The 18,561-nt window shown below is 43.8% G+C and overlaps 1 protein-coding gene across 4 annotated transcripts in view; it reads left to right on the top strand.

The window, feature by feature from the left end:
- LOC139543514 (zinc finger protein 618-like) overlaps positions 1 to 16,131 on the top strand; it is a 40,453-nt gene extending 24,322 nt beyond the window's left edge. For 3 of the 4 annotated variants that reach the window (XM_071349653.1, XM_071349652.1, XM_071349650.1), the window contains 8 exons: positions 5,098 to 5,187; positions 5,367 to 5,462; positions 6,720 to 6,797; positions 7,219 to 7,263; positions 7,723 to 7,806; positions 8,009 to 8,086; positions 8,735 to 8,905; positions 9,098 to 16,131. In XM_071349653.1, coding sequence (XP_071205754.1) covers positions 5,098 to 5,187; positions 5,367 to 5,462; positions 6,720 to 6,797; positions 7,219 to 7,263; positions 7,723 to 7,806; positions 8,009 to 8,086; positions 8,735 to 8,905; positions 9,098 to 10,728 — 2,273 coding nt within the window. In that variant the 3' untranslated portion in view covers positions 10,729 to 16,131. The remainder of the gene's footprint in view (positions 1 to 5,097; positions 5,188 to 5,366; positions 5,463 to 6,719; positions 6,798 to 7,218; positions 7,264 to 7,722; positions 7,807 to 8,008; positions 8,087 to 8,734; positions 8,906 to 9,097) is intronic. The other variant, XM_071349651.1, reaches the window with a different exon arrangement.
- Positions 16,132 to 18,561: the final 2,430 nt, after the last annotated feature.

The following is an 18,561-nucleotide window of genomic DNA, read 5'->3' as shown; positions in this document are numbered from 1 at the left end:
AGAAGTCCAGCATCCCGGAGTCGCCTCTTCACTGTTGACATTGAGACTGGTGTTTTGCGGATACTATTTAATGAAGCTGCCAGTTGAGGACTTGTGAGGCGTCTGTTTCTCAAACTAGACACTCTAATGTACTTGTCTTCTTGCTCAGTTGTGCACCGGGGCTTCCCACTCTCTATTCTGGTTAGAGCCAGTTTGCGCTGTTCTGTGAAGGGAGTAGTACACAGCGTTGTACGAGCTCTTCAGTTTCTTGGCAATTTCTCACATGGAATAGCTTTCATTTTTCAGAACAAGAATAGACTGACGAGTTTCAGAAGAAAAGTATTTTTTCTGGACATTTTGAGCCTGTAATCGAACCCACAAATGCTGATGCTCCAGATACTCAACTAGTTTAAAGAAGGTCAGTTTTATTGCTTCTTTAATCAGAACAACAGTTTTCAGCTGTGCTAAAATAATTGCAAAAGGGTTTTCTAATGATCAATTAGCCTTTTTAAAAATGATAAACTTGGATTAGCTAACACAACGTGCCATTAGGACACAGGAGTGATGGTTGCTGATAATGGGCCTATGTACGCCTATAGATATTCCCCAAAAAATCTGTAGTTTCCAGCTACAATAGTCATTTACAACATTAACAATGTCTACACTGTATTTCTGATCAATTTGATGCTATTTTAATGGGCAAAAAAATTTGCTTTTCAAAAACAAGGACATTTCTAGGTGACCCCAAACTTTGAAAGGTTGTGTGTGAGATATATAACACACACACACACACAGTGGTTCTTCCTATAAAAGTTGGCGTACTGCTTGCAGGCTGCTGCAAAATTCTATGGCATGTTATTTAAGTGTCAGCCATTGTTGCCATTAATGGTAGTTAGTGCTAGTTTGCCCACCAGAGGGCATCTTTGAGACGCTAAGTTATTGAAATGACTTGGAGTTGGTGGCCTAAGAGTCAAAGGGAGCCTTGAATAGCACAGACAATATGGGATAGATTTTTTGATTTGATAATTTGATGAATATTATGGTTTTTCTATTCCAAGAAAAACAAATGCATTTCTTACTGTAGCTGTTTTAGCGTAACTTATTTGCAGCAAGGCCTACTTAAATATACAGTAAATCAATCATTCATTTGTGCATGTCATGACACAGCAGTCATTCATGTCTTTAAATACAGTCAAGCATTTTAGTTATAAAACTAAATAACAAAGGGAGCCTTGATTTTAATTTTACAATCACAGCTAAAGTGATTTAATTAAGGGTTTCAGTTAGGGAAATATGGTGCTGTACAACGTGACCGGTCGGAGTAGGCCTAGGCTTTTAAGTGACTGCGAGTGAAGCGCAAAATAATCTGTACATTTCCACATAAAAATCAGATTTTTAAAGACCAGTCCCCATGCTCTGTCATTCAGTGATTTATTCCCATAGTAATTTGTTTTGGAACCATCCAGATGTGGTTAATACTGTACATTTAAAGTCTCTAAACTCGGCAAGAGTCTATTGTCCTGCTGAGAGCTCACAGGTGTGCCTGGAATGGATTGTGACTCAATTTTGTTCCTCGCCCATCGTGTAATTCTCCGCCTGGCTCTCCGCCTATGCCACCTGGCTCTCCGCCAATGCATCAGCTGTAGCCCATATCGCTACCCTCAGAGAATTTCTCTTTTTTGTAGCTTAAATCATTTGATTAATATTATGGTGTTTTTATTCCATGAAAAAAACTTTCTTATTGTAGTCGATGTAGGCCTAAGTGTTTCCGTTAGGAAAATATGGCGCTATTCAGTGACATTTATTCCCTATTGTCCTGCTGATAGTTGAAATAAACATCTGCATTTTGAAAGAGTATTTTTATCATTTTGTTAACAAAAGCATGAAGATGTTGATGAACAAATACAGTACAGTATATGCTTTATCCAACATTTTGTGGTTGCATGAGGTTTGGCTTTAGAAATGTAAAACTTTACAGTACTTAATACATTTCAAGTTGGGGATTTTTTTTTCTCACACCTAGCTGAGCTATTAGACTATCCTTTTGTAAAATGATGAAGTCTATTGTCCTGCTAATAGCCCATCATGGAATCATTGTTTGCGGAATTCACAGCCTGCTACGCTTGTGAAAAACAAAATGCCTCCAGCTGTCCATCACTACTGTAAATAAAAACACAGCATCTACAGTGGTACAAATATATAATGGGATTTGATAAAAAGGTTAACGCACATCATTTTCAATTTTATACTAACAAGTGGTTGCCATGGTGAATAATCCAATAATAATTGGTATGACACAGTTCTCGGAACTCATTATGAGGCGGCTTCTAAATGAAAATACTTGCAGATCAATAAAATGTCCCTGTAGATCTAATTAAATTGAGGATTGGAGGTTTCTAAATGAATATCTAAGATATTTTTTCATTAGGGCAAATCTGGTATGTGATATTGAGTTAGATATTCTCTAAGGTTTTACATTTCTAAGGGGCTTTTTATATAATTATAATGCAAGAATAATAATAATAATAATCATCATAATAATAATCCCAGAACTCATTAAGTGGCTACTATCTTCAATATAATCAATAATTCAGAAGGTTAAACCCATAGGTTTTAGGCCTGCAGTAGGTTATAATAATCCCTGCCTTCTGGGAATGTTAAATCCAAAAGTTATGGGTGGAGTTAGAATTTTGGCTGTCAGAAGTATTAAAATCAAACAATGTCAGCCTTTTTAAATGCTCTATTATCCAAATGTTTTTAAAGTGGGTGTGGGTGACGGAGAGAAACAAAATGGTGCAGTTTGAGGCCATGAGGTGGAGAGTGATGCGGGTGCTTGATATAAAATCAGTACAAAAAAAATAAGGAAAAATAAAGCTTGCAACACGCATCTGATTATTCATAATGAATAGGATTTATTTTGTTTACATTCTTCATTGTAACCACAATGTCACAAATAATTGAACACACACATGAGCAGATTACACACATGAGCAGATTAATAATAAATGTTTTGACGAAATTAAAGACTATCAGAAAGAATGTTGGTACTTATGTATTTTGATCCAAAGCCATGAATGAGTGAGTCACTCACTGACAAATCCTCGCTGGACTTTCATTCCATTTCTTCATCACATCAGCAAAGAAGGACTCTGTTTCAGAAACTCCCTTTATATACAGGGGCTGTCACTCGTTCACACTGGTAAATAAAGCCAGGTTGTTATTTATAATGACTTATTTCTGTTTTTAGAGAAAGAGAAACCAAAACCTTTATTTTTATTTTTTGAAAATCAAGGGTTTTTCTTAATTTTTACTGTTTTCTACATTGTAGAGTAATAGTGAAGACATCAACTGTGAAATAACACATATGGAATCATGTAGTAACCAAAAAAGTGTTAAACAAATTCTAGATTCTTTGAAGTAGCCACCCTTTGCTTTGACAATAGCTTTGCACACTCTTGGCATTCTCTCATCCAGCTTCACCTGGAATGATTTTCCAACAGTCTTGAAGGAGTTCCCACATATGCTGAGCACTTGTTTGCTGTTTTTCCTTCACTTTGCGATCCAACTCATCCCAAACCATCACAATTGGTTTGTGATTATGGAGGCCAGGTCATCTGATGCAGCACTCCATAACTCTCCTTCTTGGTCATATAGCCCTTACACAGCCTGGAGGTGTGTTGGGTCATAGTCCTTTTTGAAAACAAATGATCGTCCCGCTAAGTGCAAACCACATGGGATGGTGTATTGCTGCAGAATGCTTTGGTAGGCATGTTGGTTAAATGTGCCTTGAATTGTAAATAAATCAGTGTCACCAGCAAAGCACCATCACACCACCACCTCCATGCTTCACGGTGGGTACCACACATGTGGAGATCATCCGTTCACCTACTCTGCGTCTAACAAAGACACGGCTGTTGGAACCAAAAATCTCAAATTTGGACTCATCAGACCAAAGGACAGATTTCCACCGGTTTAATGTCCATTGCTCGTGTTTCTTGGCCCAAGCATGTCTCTTCTTCGTGTCCTTTTTATTAGTGGTTTCTTTGCAGCAATTCGACCATGAAGGCCTGATCCACGCCGTCTCCTCTGAACAGTTAATGTGTCTGTTACTTGAATTCTGACACATTTATTTGGGCTGCGCTTTTAGGCTGGTACCTCTAATGAACTTATCCTCTGCAGCAAAGGTAATGCTGGGTCTTCCTTTCCTGTGGCGGTCCTCATGATAGCCAGTTTCATCATAGGCGCTTGATGGTTTTTGCGACTGCACTTGAAGAAACTTTCAAAGTTCTTAATTTTCCGGATTGACTGACCTTCATGTCTTAAAGTAATGATGGACTGTCGTTTTTGTCTTTCCTTATTTGAGCTGTTCTTGCCATAATATGGACTTGGTCTTTTACCAAATAGGGTTATCTTCTGTATACCACCCATACCATGTCACAACACAACTGATTGGCTCAAACGCATTTAGAAGGAAAGAAATTCCACAAATGTACTTTTAACAAGGCACACCTGTTAATTGAAATGCATTCCAGGTGACTACCTCATGAAACTGGTTGAGAGAATGCCAAGAGTGAGCCTAGCTCTCATCAAGGCAAAAAGTGGCTACTTTGAAGAATCTCAAATATAAAATATATTTTGATTTAACACTTTATTTTTGGTTACTACATGACTCCATGTGTTAATTCATAGTTTTGATGTCTTCACTATTCTACAATGTAGAATTTTTTTGTATTTGTTATGAAATCCTTTAATGAGTAGGTGTCAACTTTTGACTGGTACTGTATATTTTATTTATATTCAAAGTTGTTTTTTTATATATATATCTGAAATCCTACTTTGCAATGTGTTATTAAGGCAATGTTTTTAGTTTTGTCCTCATTTAAATCTTTACCTCATACCTGCAATGTATTTTGCTCTCAGGATGGATACATATAATTTATGACAGTAATAACATATTATTTAGATGTCTATCAATGTCCCAACTATTGAAAATTAAGGAAACCATTTCAGTGAACCACCAAGGATGCTACTCTTATCATTGCAGAATGTGATTTTATATATTTATCGCATGCAAATGTGATATTTTATGTATCCACTTTTTCTCATTGTCCCCCACAGAAACGGGAAGCTACGAGTGTGAGTTCTGTGGGAAGCAGTACAAGTACTTCAACCCATACCAGGAGCATGTGGCTCTTCACCAACCAATGAGTAAGTAATCTCACAGGTGTACAGAAGGGACTAGTCGTCTGTTGTAGTCTATAACCTCCCTCTCTTACCTATCAAACTCACCGGTGTCCTCAAATCACTTGTGTTATCATTGGTTCATGTAAAGTAAAATAATGAACCACTATTTATTTGATGATAATGACAGAACTCTCTTCCCACAGATTTCTCCTTTGATAATATGAAGTCGCCTCGATCACGTGGAAGTGTGGATGGAAACATGGACGTTAGCAAATACAGTGCCACTAAATTAGAAACAGGTATGGAGAACTGACCTGGGATCTGTGCTTAAGCAGCTCTCTCACAACTGAGACTTTTGCAATCACTGCGCGTGAACGAATACAGTATAATGTATACCACTTAAAGATGTAAACTTTTAGACCATCAAATAGACTTGCAAATTTACCCAAATCGTGGGTAGGTTCAATCAAACCCCACAAACCGTTAGCTGTAACATCATTTGACATCACTGTAAACCCGCGGAACTATTCCCCTCACCCCCACCTATTGGTAGCTGGGTAAAAAAAAAAGCAGACATTCAATATTTCTTTAAGCATGGAGAAGGTATTAATACTTTCTGAAGGCACTGTATCTAAACTTGTAGTATTCATGGTCAAATTACCGGGGCCCACATTGATTTTATTAGCCACTCTCACTGTGATGTCTTATATAAAAATGTCAAACATTTCTCTTTGCCCCATGGCAGAATGAGTAGAATTGCATGAAATTAGTTGTACAATTGCAAAATCCTCTCCGCCCCATAGCAAAATGTGTAGAATGGCAGCGAACTTGCATTTAAACTAACCAACATTTTCGCTTTTTTCTCTCCTCTGTTAAGAGGGGGGGGCGCTAAAATGATTTGGTGGGTTGGGTGGGGCACTGCTGCCCCTCATGAGAAGTTTACATTTATTGTAGTCCCCATCCCTGCCATAAACCAAGGCTACAATCTCCTGCCAAAGATGATTTGGCTCTGCTTTGTCTGCTGTGATCCGAAACGCTGCCTTCGCACCTCTTATCTATCATATCGCTCACCTGATCAGTTCCTATCTCTCTCCACTGAGCAGTTTGTCTATGGAGAGCTATTTAAAGCTTGGCAGTCTCTCCTAGCGCACAAATATGGGTCAAAAGAGAGAGTGGGGAGGCGTACTCGGACCCATATTTAAACGCTATGGGTGAATATTAATTTTAATTTAAAAAATTGTGAAGAAAACGGAGTGAATCATACCAAGGACATGAATTCAATGCACAGAGTATAGTGGTCGTTTCGCTATGGATTAGTATTGTGTAGGCTTCGGAAATCATCTATTGCGTCAATATCCCCTACTATTGTATGATATGTATCCACCTGCTTTTCACCCATGTGTTGTCAGTTACTCAAAAAATACAGTAGGTCTGCACCTACTGCACCTTTGTGTATGTGGACTAACTGGTTCTACGCACCAGGTAGGAAACGTTTCGGGAGCGCGCCATGGTTTTCCTTTTTCCTTGTCAGTTCAAACATTGTTTATCTTTCACAGACAGTTCCTTTAGTCGGAAAATGGAGCGCAAAACCCAGTCCAGCCTGGTGGACACCAACAGTTCCCAGAACTCAAGCGGTAAGCACTGAGGCACTTCTCATAAGCTGTGTGCCTATGTGTTTTATGAATATCTTTCTGCACAGATGTGTTCTTACTGAGACCTGGGTAGAACACTGCGGTAGATGGAGAGTGAATCAGACAGGAGTGTGAGTGTTGGTTTAGTGTCCAAGCATATAACCACATTCAAATTGAGGCCTGATTCTCTACCCCTCTCCCTGAAGTACACACTAATTTTCTCCACCTTGTGGATAAAAAAATAATTGATTGGCTTAGAAATATGGGGTAACATTCTCTAGCCAATGCATACATCAATTGAATGCTTTTAACTCCACAAGGGGAGGAGAACAAGTGCACACTCTGAAATTGGTGACAAGTAGGGAATCCTATCTAAAAAATCCATGCAGTGTCTGTGATGTCACTTTCTCACGCTCTCCCTCAGGTACTCCAAGCCCCCTGGTGGCCGGTTCGTTCCCTGCATCACAGAGTGAGTCCACCTCTCTCGCTGCCTGCCTGAAAACACAAATGTGACCATTTCACCCTCTCCGTGTTTATTTTGACCATAATGAGATGCAGCTACTGCCACTGATATTTTCTTACTCGTCATTTCTTATCAGTCTCCCTGTTAATTTGGGCTTGTCACACTTGCACCTCCATTTCGTCAATGTTTGTGACCCTGTAGTAGTTGATGTGAAGGTTTGGATTTGGGCAGGTTACTCCATGGTGAATTGGAAGAGACTAGGTTGGCATAACTGTTTTTTTAGTGTTGTCGTGGCAGCAGATGACTTATACTTTACTTCAGCTGGCCATAATGCTTCTGCGCCCTTCAGCAATAACCTGTTACTGTTGACAACAAGCCAGTTGGGAAATGTCATGAAAAAGGTATTCAATTAAGCAAGCAATCAAATTATGTTTATTTATTTACTTCTTTTTGCAAATGCATTAGTCACAAAGTGCTTCACAACAATCCGGGCCTACAGCCCCCAAAACCCCAAAGACAAGGCGACAGTGGCAGAGACCAAGTCTCTAGGTAGGAAGACTCAATCACTCTTCAATGGCATAGATAGATGATATTAAGTAGGTTTAACATGTGTTTTATATGTGTTAAAATTAAACATCTTGTCACAGTGGCCTAGATCTTGGACCACTCAGGGGATAGACTGGGCAGGTCCACAGTGGATGTGCTCTTGTTACAATACGGGAACCCTTTTTTCTGGGCCTTGTGTTTCTAGAACCCTACACATGTGGCGCCTGTGGCATCCCGTTCCAGTTCTACAACAACCTGCTGGAGCACATGCAGTCCCACGCTGGTGAGTTACCTGCACCTCGAGGGATAGATACAGCACCAGACTGGCTGTACCCCAAGTGTAACACTAACGTGTAACACTATCAGTCAAATCGGTTGGAGAGGGGCTTTCAGCAGAAGTGGAAATGTACTGTTGTAATGGCTGAATACTTCAGATACTGTCTACTGTATTTCCAACTATTGGAATTGTTTATTCCTTTGCACAAAGCTCAGCCAAATTAGGTGGCCGAAATAGCTGCTGTACAGCACTCCAAGCTAAAACATACAAATTCCTAGGAGAGAGAAGGGATATTTTCATCTACACTTTGATTTTTGCATTTTTTTATTTCATTTTTTTGCATATTAAATTGAGTATGCTCTTTGTGTTACAACCATTTCACCCCTGCTGTTTTATAATGTGTAGCCACTATTAGAGGCTAGTGGTTGTTTCCTAACCCTATGTAACTATCTGTTAACTTTTGAGCTAGTAGCCAATAGCCAACCCTCTGGTTATTAGCTTCTAGCTAAATCCATTGTAGCTCGTTGCTAGCTGGCCCATTAACAATTAGTTAACCCTTTAGCCAACCTCATGTTATTATTAGCAATTAACCAACTTGTAGCTAGTAGCTGTTGACCTTCTCTATCACAGAATGCTAACCCTCTATCCCCCCAGCGGATAATGAGAACCACACCAAAGGGGGGTCTCCAAAGACATCACCGGGCCCAGCCTCACAGGACCAACTGTGGAGGTCCCCCCAGCCCCAGCATCAGGCCCAAGCTCAAATAGTTCAAGTCCAGATACAGGCTCAGCCCCAGCCTACACAGAGAAACCACTACACTAACCGTGAGTAGGCTACTATTCATCACTGTCATAGTCATGCTGCTTATGAATGAACACACTTAGGCCACACTGCCTATGAATACACACACTCAAACCCGTTCTCCTCTACCTAATTTTCCATCTATTTTTCTATTTCTCCTTTCACTCTCTCCTCCTCTCTCACTGCTTCTCTCCTATGCCTCTCTCTATCCACAGAAAACAGTGGTGGACTACCGGAGAAGGAAAGGCAGCAGGTGGCCGAGCGTCTCCTCAGGGTAATGTGTACAGACCTGGGCGTGCTCAACATGCTCAACAGTAAGGACTTCCTGAAGCTGGCCCAGACTCTGGTGGACACGGGCGCCCGCCACGGTGCCTACTCCACCCGCGAAGCCCTGGGCAACATGAGCTCACTGGCCCTGCGCCAGCTTCCCCGCATGTACAACCAGATCAAGGTGAAGGTGACCTGCGCCCTGGGCTCCAACACCTCACTGGGCATCGCCGTCACCTGCCACTCCCAGACAGTGGGGCCTGACGCCTGCCTAGTGCTGACAGCCTACCAGGTGGAGGGGTCCAGGCTCAAGCGCTATGTTCTAGGTGTCAAGGAGGCAGACCTGAGGGAGGGACCCGAGCAGGTACACCAGTGGACCCAGAACGTGCTGTCGGAGTTCGTCATGTCGGACATCCGCACGGTGTACGTGACTGAGCCGAGGGTGTCTGGGGTGGGGGGCTCGCCGCTGGGTGGAGGCTGGCGGGGGAGGGTGTGTCTGCGATGCGCCGGGTGCTCGCTGGGTGTAGTGGTCCAGGCGGTGCTGGGGAAGCGCAGCCTGCAGGCGCGGGGGCTCCACGAATTGACTGAGCTGCTGGCTGCCTGCCGTGACATTGCTGCCTCCACCAGCCTCTCGTTACGTGACGACTCCACCAGTGCCACCATGGATGAGGGCACGTCTAACCCCTCCGCTCCCCCCAGGCCTAGCCCCACCCCTCCCTGCTGGGACCGCACGGCTGAGGCCCTGCTTCAGGTGCATGCCCACTTTGAGCAGATATGTGAGGCATATGGGAGGAGTAAGGCCACAGCTTCCACGCTGCAGGGCCTCAACAAACACCTGCTGGGAACGCTGGCCTGCCTGCTGGCCCCTCTACGCCTTGCCGCCCTGGAGCTCAGCAGTCAGAGGAGGCCCACCCTGCAGCAGGTGCTACCTGTGTACCTGCGACTGGAGAAACTGTTCACCTCCAAGGCTGGGGAGGTGGGGACCGCCAGCAAGCTCTGCCACTACTTCCTGGAAGCCCTGAAGGAGAACTTTAAGGTGGAGAAAGCCCACCAGGTAGCCATGGTCCTGGATCCTCAGCTGAAGCTGCGTCCCGTCCCAGCCTACCAGCATGAGGAGATCATCGCCCGCGCCTGTGAGATGGCCACAGACCCCCACGATGGGGGGCAAGCCACCGGCGGGGGGTCCGGAGGTGAGGATGTGGATGGACCCTCAACACCCAAACGGCTTCGAGTGAACGTCCCCGGCAGCGGAGTGAACGCCAGAGGGGTAGTAGCCGTGTCATCGGAGGCATCGTCAGATGAAAGCCAGACCCAGGTGAGACAGGAGGTTTTCCAGTATCTGGCTGAACCGCTCCTCCAGGGCACCACCCCAGACCTCTTCCACTACTGGAGCACCGCGGTGGGTGACCGCTTCCCCAGACTGGCACGCCTAGCACTGTGGCTGCTGGCCGTGCCTGCCGTGGGCATCCGCAGCGAGTGTGTGAGCGTGTGTGAGCAGAGCCTGGCCATGAAGAGGAGACAGCAGGTCACCACTGAGGAGATGAACAAACTCATCTTCCTGCGCTCCAACATGGCCTGAACGTTAGTCTGACCACCAACGCTGACCTAACCATGACCTCTCCACCAATGACTACAGACCATCTACATAGGGATAGGGGAACCCTGAGGGGCCATACTCGTGAACTTTTGCTTAGACCCAAGGTTTATACCTGTAGTCTAAAATGGCTAGCTGCTAGCGTTTCTCATAGGCCAACCTGACACAATTAGCTATGATGCTGAGCACATCATTAAGTCCTGAAAAAGATTCTGTATCGGCCAATTCAAATCATTGACATAGTTGGATGTGATCCAGCACATTTTCACGAAAGCGTCCTTACCAGAAGTCCACCGGCAAGTTAGTAACTAGCTAGTTCAGTGTAGAGCGTCTAGTTCCTGACAATTGTCACAACTTGCGGCGTAGGTTCGAGTCCCCCATGGGATGTTTCATTTGATCAAACACCTGGACTGGTTGGATACTGTTCAAGAAGGTGAGGAATAGGGGGATCTTCTCAAGATGCTGATCTGGTTAGTGCCAAATGCAACAACCAAGAATTATCAGCAGTTGAATTTGCTTAAAATTCCTAGGATAAATGTCAAGGATTGTAAGGGTGTTGCATATGGTGCTAGCTAGTAACCTCTATTATTCGTTGAGCCTTAAAGATCTCTCTCTTTCGCTGATTCACTTCTAGCCTAGTCTCGTCCACCAGCCGGCTCTGCTTCTGTCGAACAGTCTGGTTTCACAGCACCTCAGAATGAGACTTGACTGGAAGTCTATGGCAGGAGTGGATGAAACAAGCACTGGTTTTAATTGACTGGTCTCTTTCCATCACCATCTAACCATTTAGATCCTCCTCCCTACATAGTGGACTTCAAAGCATGAGCAGCGCAACTAATTTAAACAAGGAAGTAAGTTCAGAAAATCTGAAAGTATGCATCTTATAAATGGTTTTCACATATCAAAGTTATATGCCGAACTCCGAATCAACTGGTTTTCCCAAAAGTAATATGGTCAATGTGATAACATTTTATTTGGATATTTTTCAATGTCCCATGTAATACAGCTGTAGCGGCTCACTCGCTCTACATCGACATATAATTAATTTTGCAGACATTCTTATCCACAGCGACTTACAGTACTGGGTGCATACATTTGTATATATTTTTGTTCATACTGGTCCCCCGTGGGACTCGAACCCCCAGTCCTGGCATTGCAAGTGCCATGCTCTACCAACCGAGCTACACGGGACCACAGGACCTCTCTCCTCGATTTTAACCACACACTTTTCAAGTCCCACTTTATTGCACTGTGTTACCAGGCGAGGTTACTTCTGACCTTAGACGTCATAGTCAACATCATGCCTTCACATGATCAAATTGCCTTCTTTTCACAGTTTCATCCATGGCTTAAAGTTGTCTGACTTTAGTAAGTACTTGAAGGACTAAGCTAGGCATACATTAGACAACGATACAAATCTTTACGTCGTTGGCGCACTCACATTATGCAATTGTCTGCATAATCTTGTCACCCTGATGTCTGCGACAGGTGTGCTCACATTACACCAGTTTGCTCACATTGCGACATGTCTAGACCCCTCCCTGTCCTGCTATTTCCAGATGTGTCATGGCCACCTCCTACTATGTGGCTGTAGCTGAGCAACGGAGGACAAGTTGCAAGTCACATCGTAGCACCCCCCTCACTACGCAAGATACGACTGAAAGTTTTGAGCAGAAAAATAATTGGGACCTAGACTGCGGATCAGGACAGTGTAAAACCCACAATCGCACTTATTTCACCCAATCACATTATGCGACCTACGACATCTTGGTTGGAGTTTACAACATCACGATTTACCTGCGATTGTAGTGGATCCCAATTGTGGCAAAATCTCAGTTTATAATCGTATGATGTATGGTCAGCTTAAGGCGTGGCCTTCGGTGGTTGTGTATGGCCTGGCTTCAGATTCGTTCTGGACAATGTTGCGATTAGACTCCACTGAGTGACTACTGAATGACTTGACAGTTTGGGTGGGTATGTTTGGGAGCTCGTTGGCGTGATTGCCCCAGGCTTGTTAGTGGCATCTTTCTACTTTTTCATTGTGGTGTCTTTCAGTCTGGTCCTCAATTGTCCTTAGCCATGTTGTTTTTAGACCGTCTTCCGCTACACCAAGCATGTGTCTTTATGTACTATGTCAGTTTCTCATATTTATTAGTCTTTCTTAGACTTCATTTGTTGTTTGTACTTTTTACATCAAAGATAGACCCATGTGTTAATTTATCCAAAAGCAAATAGTCCAAAGAAACTTACTGGTGTGGCTGTTATGGTTTCATGCTTTTAATTAATGCACTGGATTTGTTTATGATTTCGATTGAAGGATTAAATGTTTTGGCAATGTATGTTCATCCTTCCCCGCACTTGAATTTTGTCTGTACTCCGTTCAGAGACACTTTCTAATTTAGGAGTTGAGTGTGTGAAATCGTTGTTGCCTTTGTACAAACTTGCACAAATTAGTTGCAATGTGCATAACATCTCAAATGGCTTGACCAATACTACACTGCTCAAAAAAATAAAGGGAACACTTAAACAACACAATGTAACTCCAAGTCAATCACACTTCTGTGAAATCAAACTGTCCACTTAGGAAGCAACACTGATTGACAATCAATTTCACATGCTGTTGTGCAAATGGAATAGACAACAGGTGGAAATTATAGGCAATTAGCAAGACACCCCCAATAAAGGAGTGGTTCTGCAGGTGGTGACCACAGACCACTTCTCAGTTCCTATGCTTCCTGGCTGATGTTTTGGTCACTTTTGAATGCTGGCGGTGCTTTCACTCTAGTGGTAGCATGAGACGGAGTCTACAACCCACACAAGTGGCTCAGGTAGTGCAGCTCATCCAGGATGGCACATCAATGCGAGCTGTGGCAAGAAGGTTTGCTGTGTCTGTCAGTGTAGTGTCCAGAGCATGGAGGCGCTACCAGGAGACAGGCCAGTACATCAGGAGACGTGGAGGAGGCCGTAGGAGGGCAACAACCCAGCAGCAGGACCGCTACCTCCGCCTTTGTGCAAGGAGGAGCAGGAGGAGCACTGCCAGAGCCCTGCAAAATGACCTCCAGCAGGCCACAAATGTGCATGTGTCTGCTCAAACGGTCAGAAACAGACTCCATGAGGGTGGTATGAGGGCCCGATGTCCACAGGTGGGGGTTGTGCTTACAGCCCAACACCGTGCAGGACGTTTGGCATTTGCCAGAGAACACCAAGATTGGCAAATTTGCCACTGGCGCCCTGTGCTCTTCACAGATGAAAGCAGGTTCACACTGAGCACATGTGACAGACGTGACAGAGTCTGGAGACGCCGTGGAGAACGTTCTGCTGCCTGCAATATCCTCCAGCATGACCAGTTTGGCGGTGGGTCAGTCATGGTGTAGGGTGGCATTTCTTTGGGGGGGGGGCGCACAGCCCTCCATGTGCTCGCCAGAGGTAGCCTGACTGCCATTAGGTACCGAGATGAGATCCTCAGACCCCTTGTGAGACCATATGCTGGTGCGGTTGCACCTGGGTTCCTCCTAATGCAAGACAATGCTAGACCTCATGTGGCTGGAGTGTGTCAGCAGTTCCTGCAAGAGGAAGGCATTGATGCTATGGACTGGCCCGCCCGTTCCCCAGACCTGAATCCAATTGAGCACATCTGGGACATCATGTCTCGCTCCATCCACCAACGCCACGTTGCACCACAGACTGTCCAGGAGTTGGCGGATGCTTTAGTCCAGGTCTGGGAGGAGATCCCTCAGGAGACCATCCGCCACCTCATCAGGAGCATGCCCAGGCGTTGTAGGGAGGTCATACAGGCACGTGGAGGCCACACACACTACTGAGCCTCATTTTGACTTGTTTTAAGGACATTACATCAAAGTTGGATCGGCCTGTAGTGTGGTTTTCCACTTTAATTTTGAGTGTGACACCAAATCCAGACCTCCATGGGTTGATAAATTTGATTTCCATTGATAATTTGTGTGATTTTGTTGTCAGCACATTCAACTATGTAAAGAAACAAGTATTTAATAAGAATATTTCATTCATTCAGATCTAGGATGTGTTATTTTAGTGTTCCCTTTATTTTTTTGAGCAGTGTATATTGGAAGTGAGTGTCACACACCAAGGTACATCTTTATAACCTTCCCATTCAGTATAGATAGTTCAGACTTAACTTTCCTCTGTCCAAAGCAATGGTGTGCTTTTTTACCTCAAGTTCTATGACTGAAGGACATGCAGTAAAGGCTCTGGTCTGTCCGACATGCTTTTTGGATCTGTCCAATATGATCAAATAGTAAGTGTAGCATATAGATAATGGAACTGAAATTGATGTTTTAGTTTAAGTGGTCTTTTTTTTTAGCAACCGTAGTGAAAGGATTTTACCTGTAGATCTTAAATTAGGATTTCAAGCAAAAAATTATCCTGAACATACAGTCAGTCATTGATGTCGGTATCTCCAATACTACTACTACGATTGCCTCATACGCTTTCTTTGGTAAGATTAGAATTATTACAAGATATGCATGTAATTAATATTAGAGTACTGATCTATTCTATCATATAAGCCAGTGTGTTTCTTCTAAGACGGAACAGTTTCAGGGGGTTAGAAGTTGCTCCTAGGCACAGATCTAAGATCTGCTTAACCTCCCCAAATCCTAGCTTTAAACATTAGGGGCAAAGGCACAAAACTGACTTTAGCTCAGTCTAGGGGCAACTTTGTCGTACTCCTTTCAGGGGTGGCAGTATGTAAATACAAGAGAACTGCTGTTTTATTCCACTAGAGGGAGCAAGTGTTGCAGAAATGGGGAGCACCGTTGATAACACCATACCTCTTTTTATAAACTAGCATTTCAAAGGTTTTGATACACACAACTCAAGCTAAATACTGTTATAGAGAGTTAAATTCAAACTTAAAAGAATTAAAAAATTGCTGCTAACCTATGGCTTCACAGAAACACAGGTCGCAATCTTTTTCCATTCGGTGTGTTGAAAGAAGATGCAAATGTTAACTGTAAATACAAAATGGCTAACATGAATAGTCTTTCCCTCATGTTCAGAATTTTTAATGCTCAATTGGAATTGAGAATAGTCTATGTTGTGTTATTTTATGGAGAATTGTCATTCTTTGTTCTTTTTATACTCTGCTGGGCTGCAAAAAAATATATTTCAAGTTTCTTATTTTGATTCCATAATTTGTCATTTTATTACGCTTTGGCAAAAAGTTTTGTTCCGTTTTTGTGGATTTGAGTTGTCTTATCGGTAGGCTTAATTTATACTTTTGTAGTGACACTATTTTTATACTACTGATAGGATCAAGAGTCTTTTGTCAGACGTGACAGCGCTGTACAATGTTCTGAAATACATTACCCACTGTAGTATGTGCTGTGTGAATAAACTGGCTGAAATGAACATCAGCCTCTGGCTGTGCTCTTATGTGCAGTGTCCATGCATTGAGTGGAGTGTGTGTGTGTGTGTAAGACAGAAAGGGCTCTTAACATATAGACCAAGTTAGTTAGCCCCTCCATTCAGATATGAACATGATGAGAGACTGGTGGCTGCTTTTCAGTGGCATAGAAAGAGAGGGCTCCCACATGGAGAGGGAGAGCAAGGCCTTACACAGTGGCTGAGTGAGAGACTGAGAGGGCGAATCGGCCTTACATAAAGGCAGAGTGAGAGAGACTCACATGCAAGGAGAAAGAGAGCGAGGCCTTACAGAGAGGCTGGTTGGTTGGAGGTGCGTGCGAGGGTTCCCCGGGGGCCACTGGTGAGAGGGGGAGTGTGTGTCTCGGCCTGCTGTCTTTCTTCCTCCCTTCGCACCCGGGTCACTGAGCCCCTGAGGCACTGCAGACTGCAGCCATGCAGAAACACCCGTGCTGGTTTCCAAGGTTACTTCCACCACAAGCCTACCCGCGAAAGCTAATTCACAGCACATGCGCCCATCTTTGTCTCCCCTTCTACCTCCCCGCCCCACTGCTGAAGGTGAGTTTTTCCACATAGTTTAACCACAGTTGGATGTTTGCTTAAAGCACAAGTGTTGGGGAAACTCATTTTAAGTCATTTAGAAAGAAAAGGGGTGGAGAGAAAAAACTACCCACCACTCAGACAATTATGTGCTAGTTAGAGAAGTTGTTGCAGATTGGCTCTTTCTAGGGGTAGTATCCAAATACAGGTAACTGCCAAAATAAAGGAACACCATTCTTCCACGAGAAGTTCAATAATTGTGTGTTTTTTTGTTGATAGTGGTGGAATGCTCTGTCTTGGGTGCCGCTCCAGAATCTCCCATAAGTGTTCAATTGGATTAAACTTTTTTTATACCATGATGGGATGTTTTAATCACTTAATTAACTCAGGAACCACACCTGTGTGGAAACTGCAGCTTTCAATATACTTATGTATCCCTCATTCAAGTGTTAACTTTTATTTAGGCAGTTACCTGTATGTTGTGCACATACAATGTGCTTTCACATTCATTTTAGCACCTCTATAACCTGTAGCTTTATAACTAATTTAACCGGACTAGTGCTTCATTACATTGGCAGGCAGGGGTTAGTTTTCCAGGACTCTGGGATTGAGGGGTTCCCCTGTTTACTCCCTGTGCCAGCAGGTGGCAGTACCAGGCTTTAGCTCGACTTAGCTCAAGCCATTCTTCAGGGGTGAACTGGGAACACGTTGATAGATAGCCCAACTCCAGGTAACCTCTGGCTTTGCTGTGCTGTGTGTTATGGGGCAGGAAAAGGCTCATGGATCCCCCTCAGACATGATGTCAGGACTGGAAGCGGGAGGCAGATTTATTGAACAGGTAAACTGCTGCCAAGAGCGGAGGGCCATCCAATCATAGTTGTTTTGGCTTTGTTTTGCAGCCCCTGTCCAGCGTGTGTGTTTTTATTTTATATTCCATATACATGGAGACAGGAGTGAAAGCCGATAGCCAGGATGAGGGAAGTGTGACGGGTATAGGCACTCCTGTGTTAACCTCTAGTTAAATGTAAGATTACTTTCTTTTTCAGCCAGTAGTAGTTTGATGAATGAGAACTGATTTATTATTGCACCCGCTACCGTGCAAAGTCTAAGTAAGCAGCCCACACACTGGTTTAATCTGATGACTCTCTGGGCATTATGCCATGTCTTCTACAATACACAACACTACTAGCCCTTCACACTCACTCTCCACCATGGCTGTGCCTCAATAGTATCATGTTCGCTTATTCATCTGCGCTAACTTACTAACACTAGCGTGTGCCCCATTGTCATTTTCTAATAAAGTGTTAGCCAGATCCTGCATCTCCAGTCGAAGGAGAGGAGAGGCACTTTGGCTCACTCCAGGTCACATCCCAAGTGGACTTCTTGACTGTTACCCAAGCAGAGAGAGAACCACAGCTTCAGCTTGTGCTCTGTACATGCATCTCATACCATGTGCCTGACAATGACAAGGGTGCTGGCATCTCCACCGGTGCCCACCTGTCCCTAGCTGTCTGTTCAGTGAGCGCAGGGAGACCGAGGAGGACACAAGAACCAAAATATATAGAACTCCTCCTGTCCCTGACCGTGGCAGCAATGCTGTAGTTCTTCTTCACAGGTGCTGACTTTATCCGCGGTGACATGAATGTACAGAAGTGCCAGGGCGCATACACCCCACTGCTGTCAGGTGTCTCCCCTGTTAACACTCCACCTATCCCCCCCGACCTCACAGGCACCCAATGTACCTTCCTGCCTGCTTGCCTGCCTGCATCTCCCTCCCAGCACTCCAACACGCACACAGAAACACACACACACCGTGGCCTGGATCCAACTAGATTTTTGCAGACGATACAGTAAGCCAGAAAGATTGTCAATGTCCTT

Source organism: Salvelinus alpinus, chromosome 18 (genome assembly GCF_045679555.1).
Source record: "Salvelinus alpinus chromosome 18, SLU_Salpinus.1, whole genome shotgun sequence".
In the NCBI taxonomy this organism is placed as follows: Eukaryota; Metazoa; Chordata; class Actinopteri; order Salmoniformes; family Salmonidae; genus Salvelinus; species Salvelinus alpinus.
The sequence above is the reverse complement of the archived record's forward strand: the minus strand, read 5'-3'. Positions and strand labels throughout refer to the sequence as shown.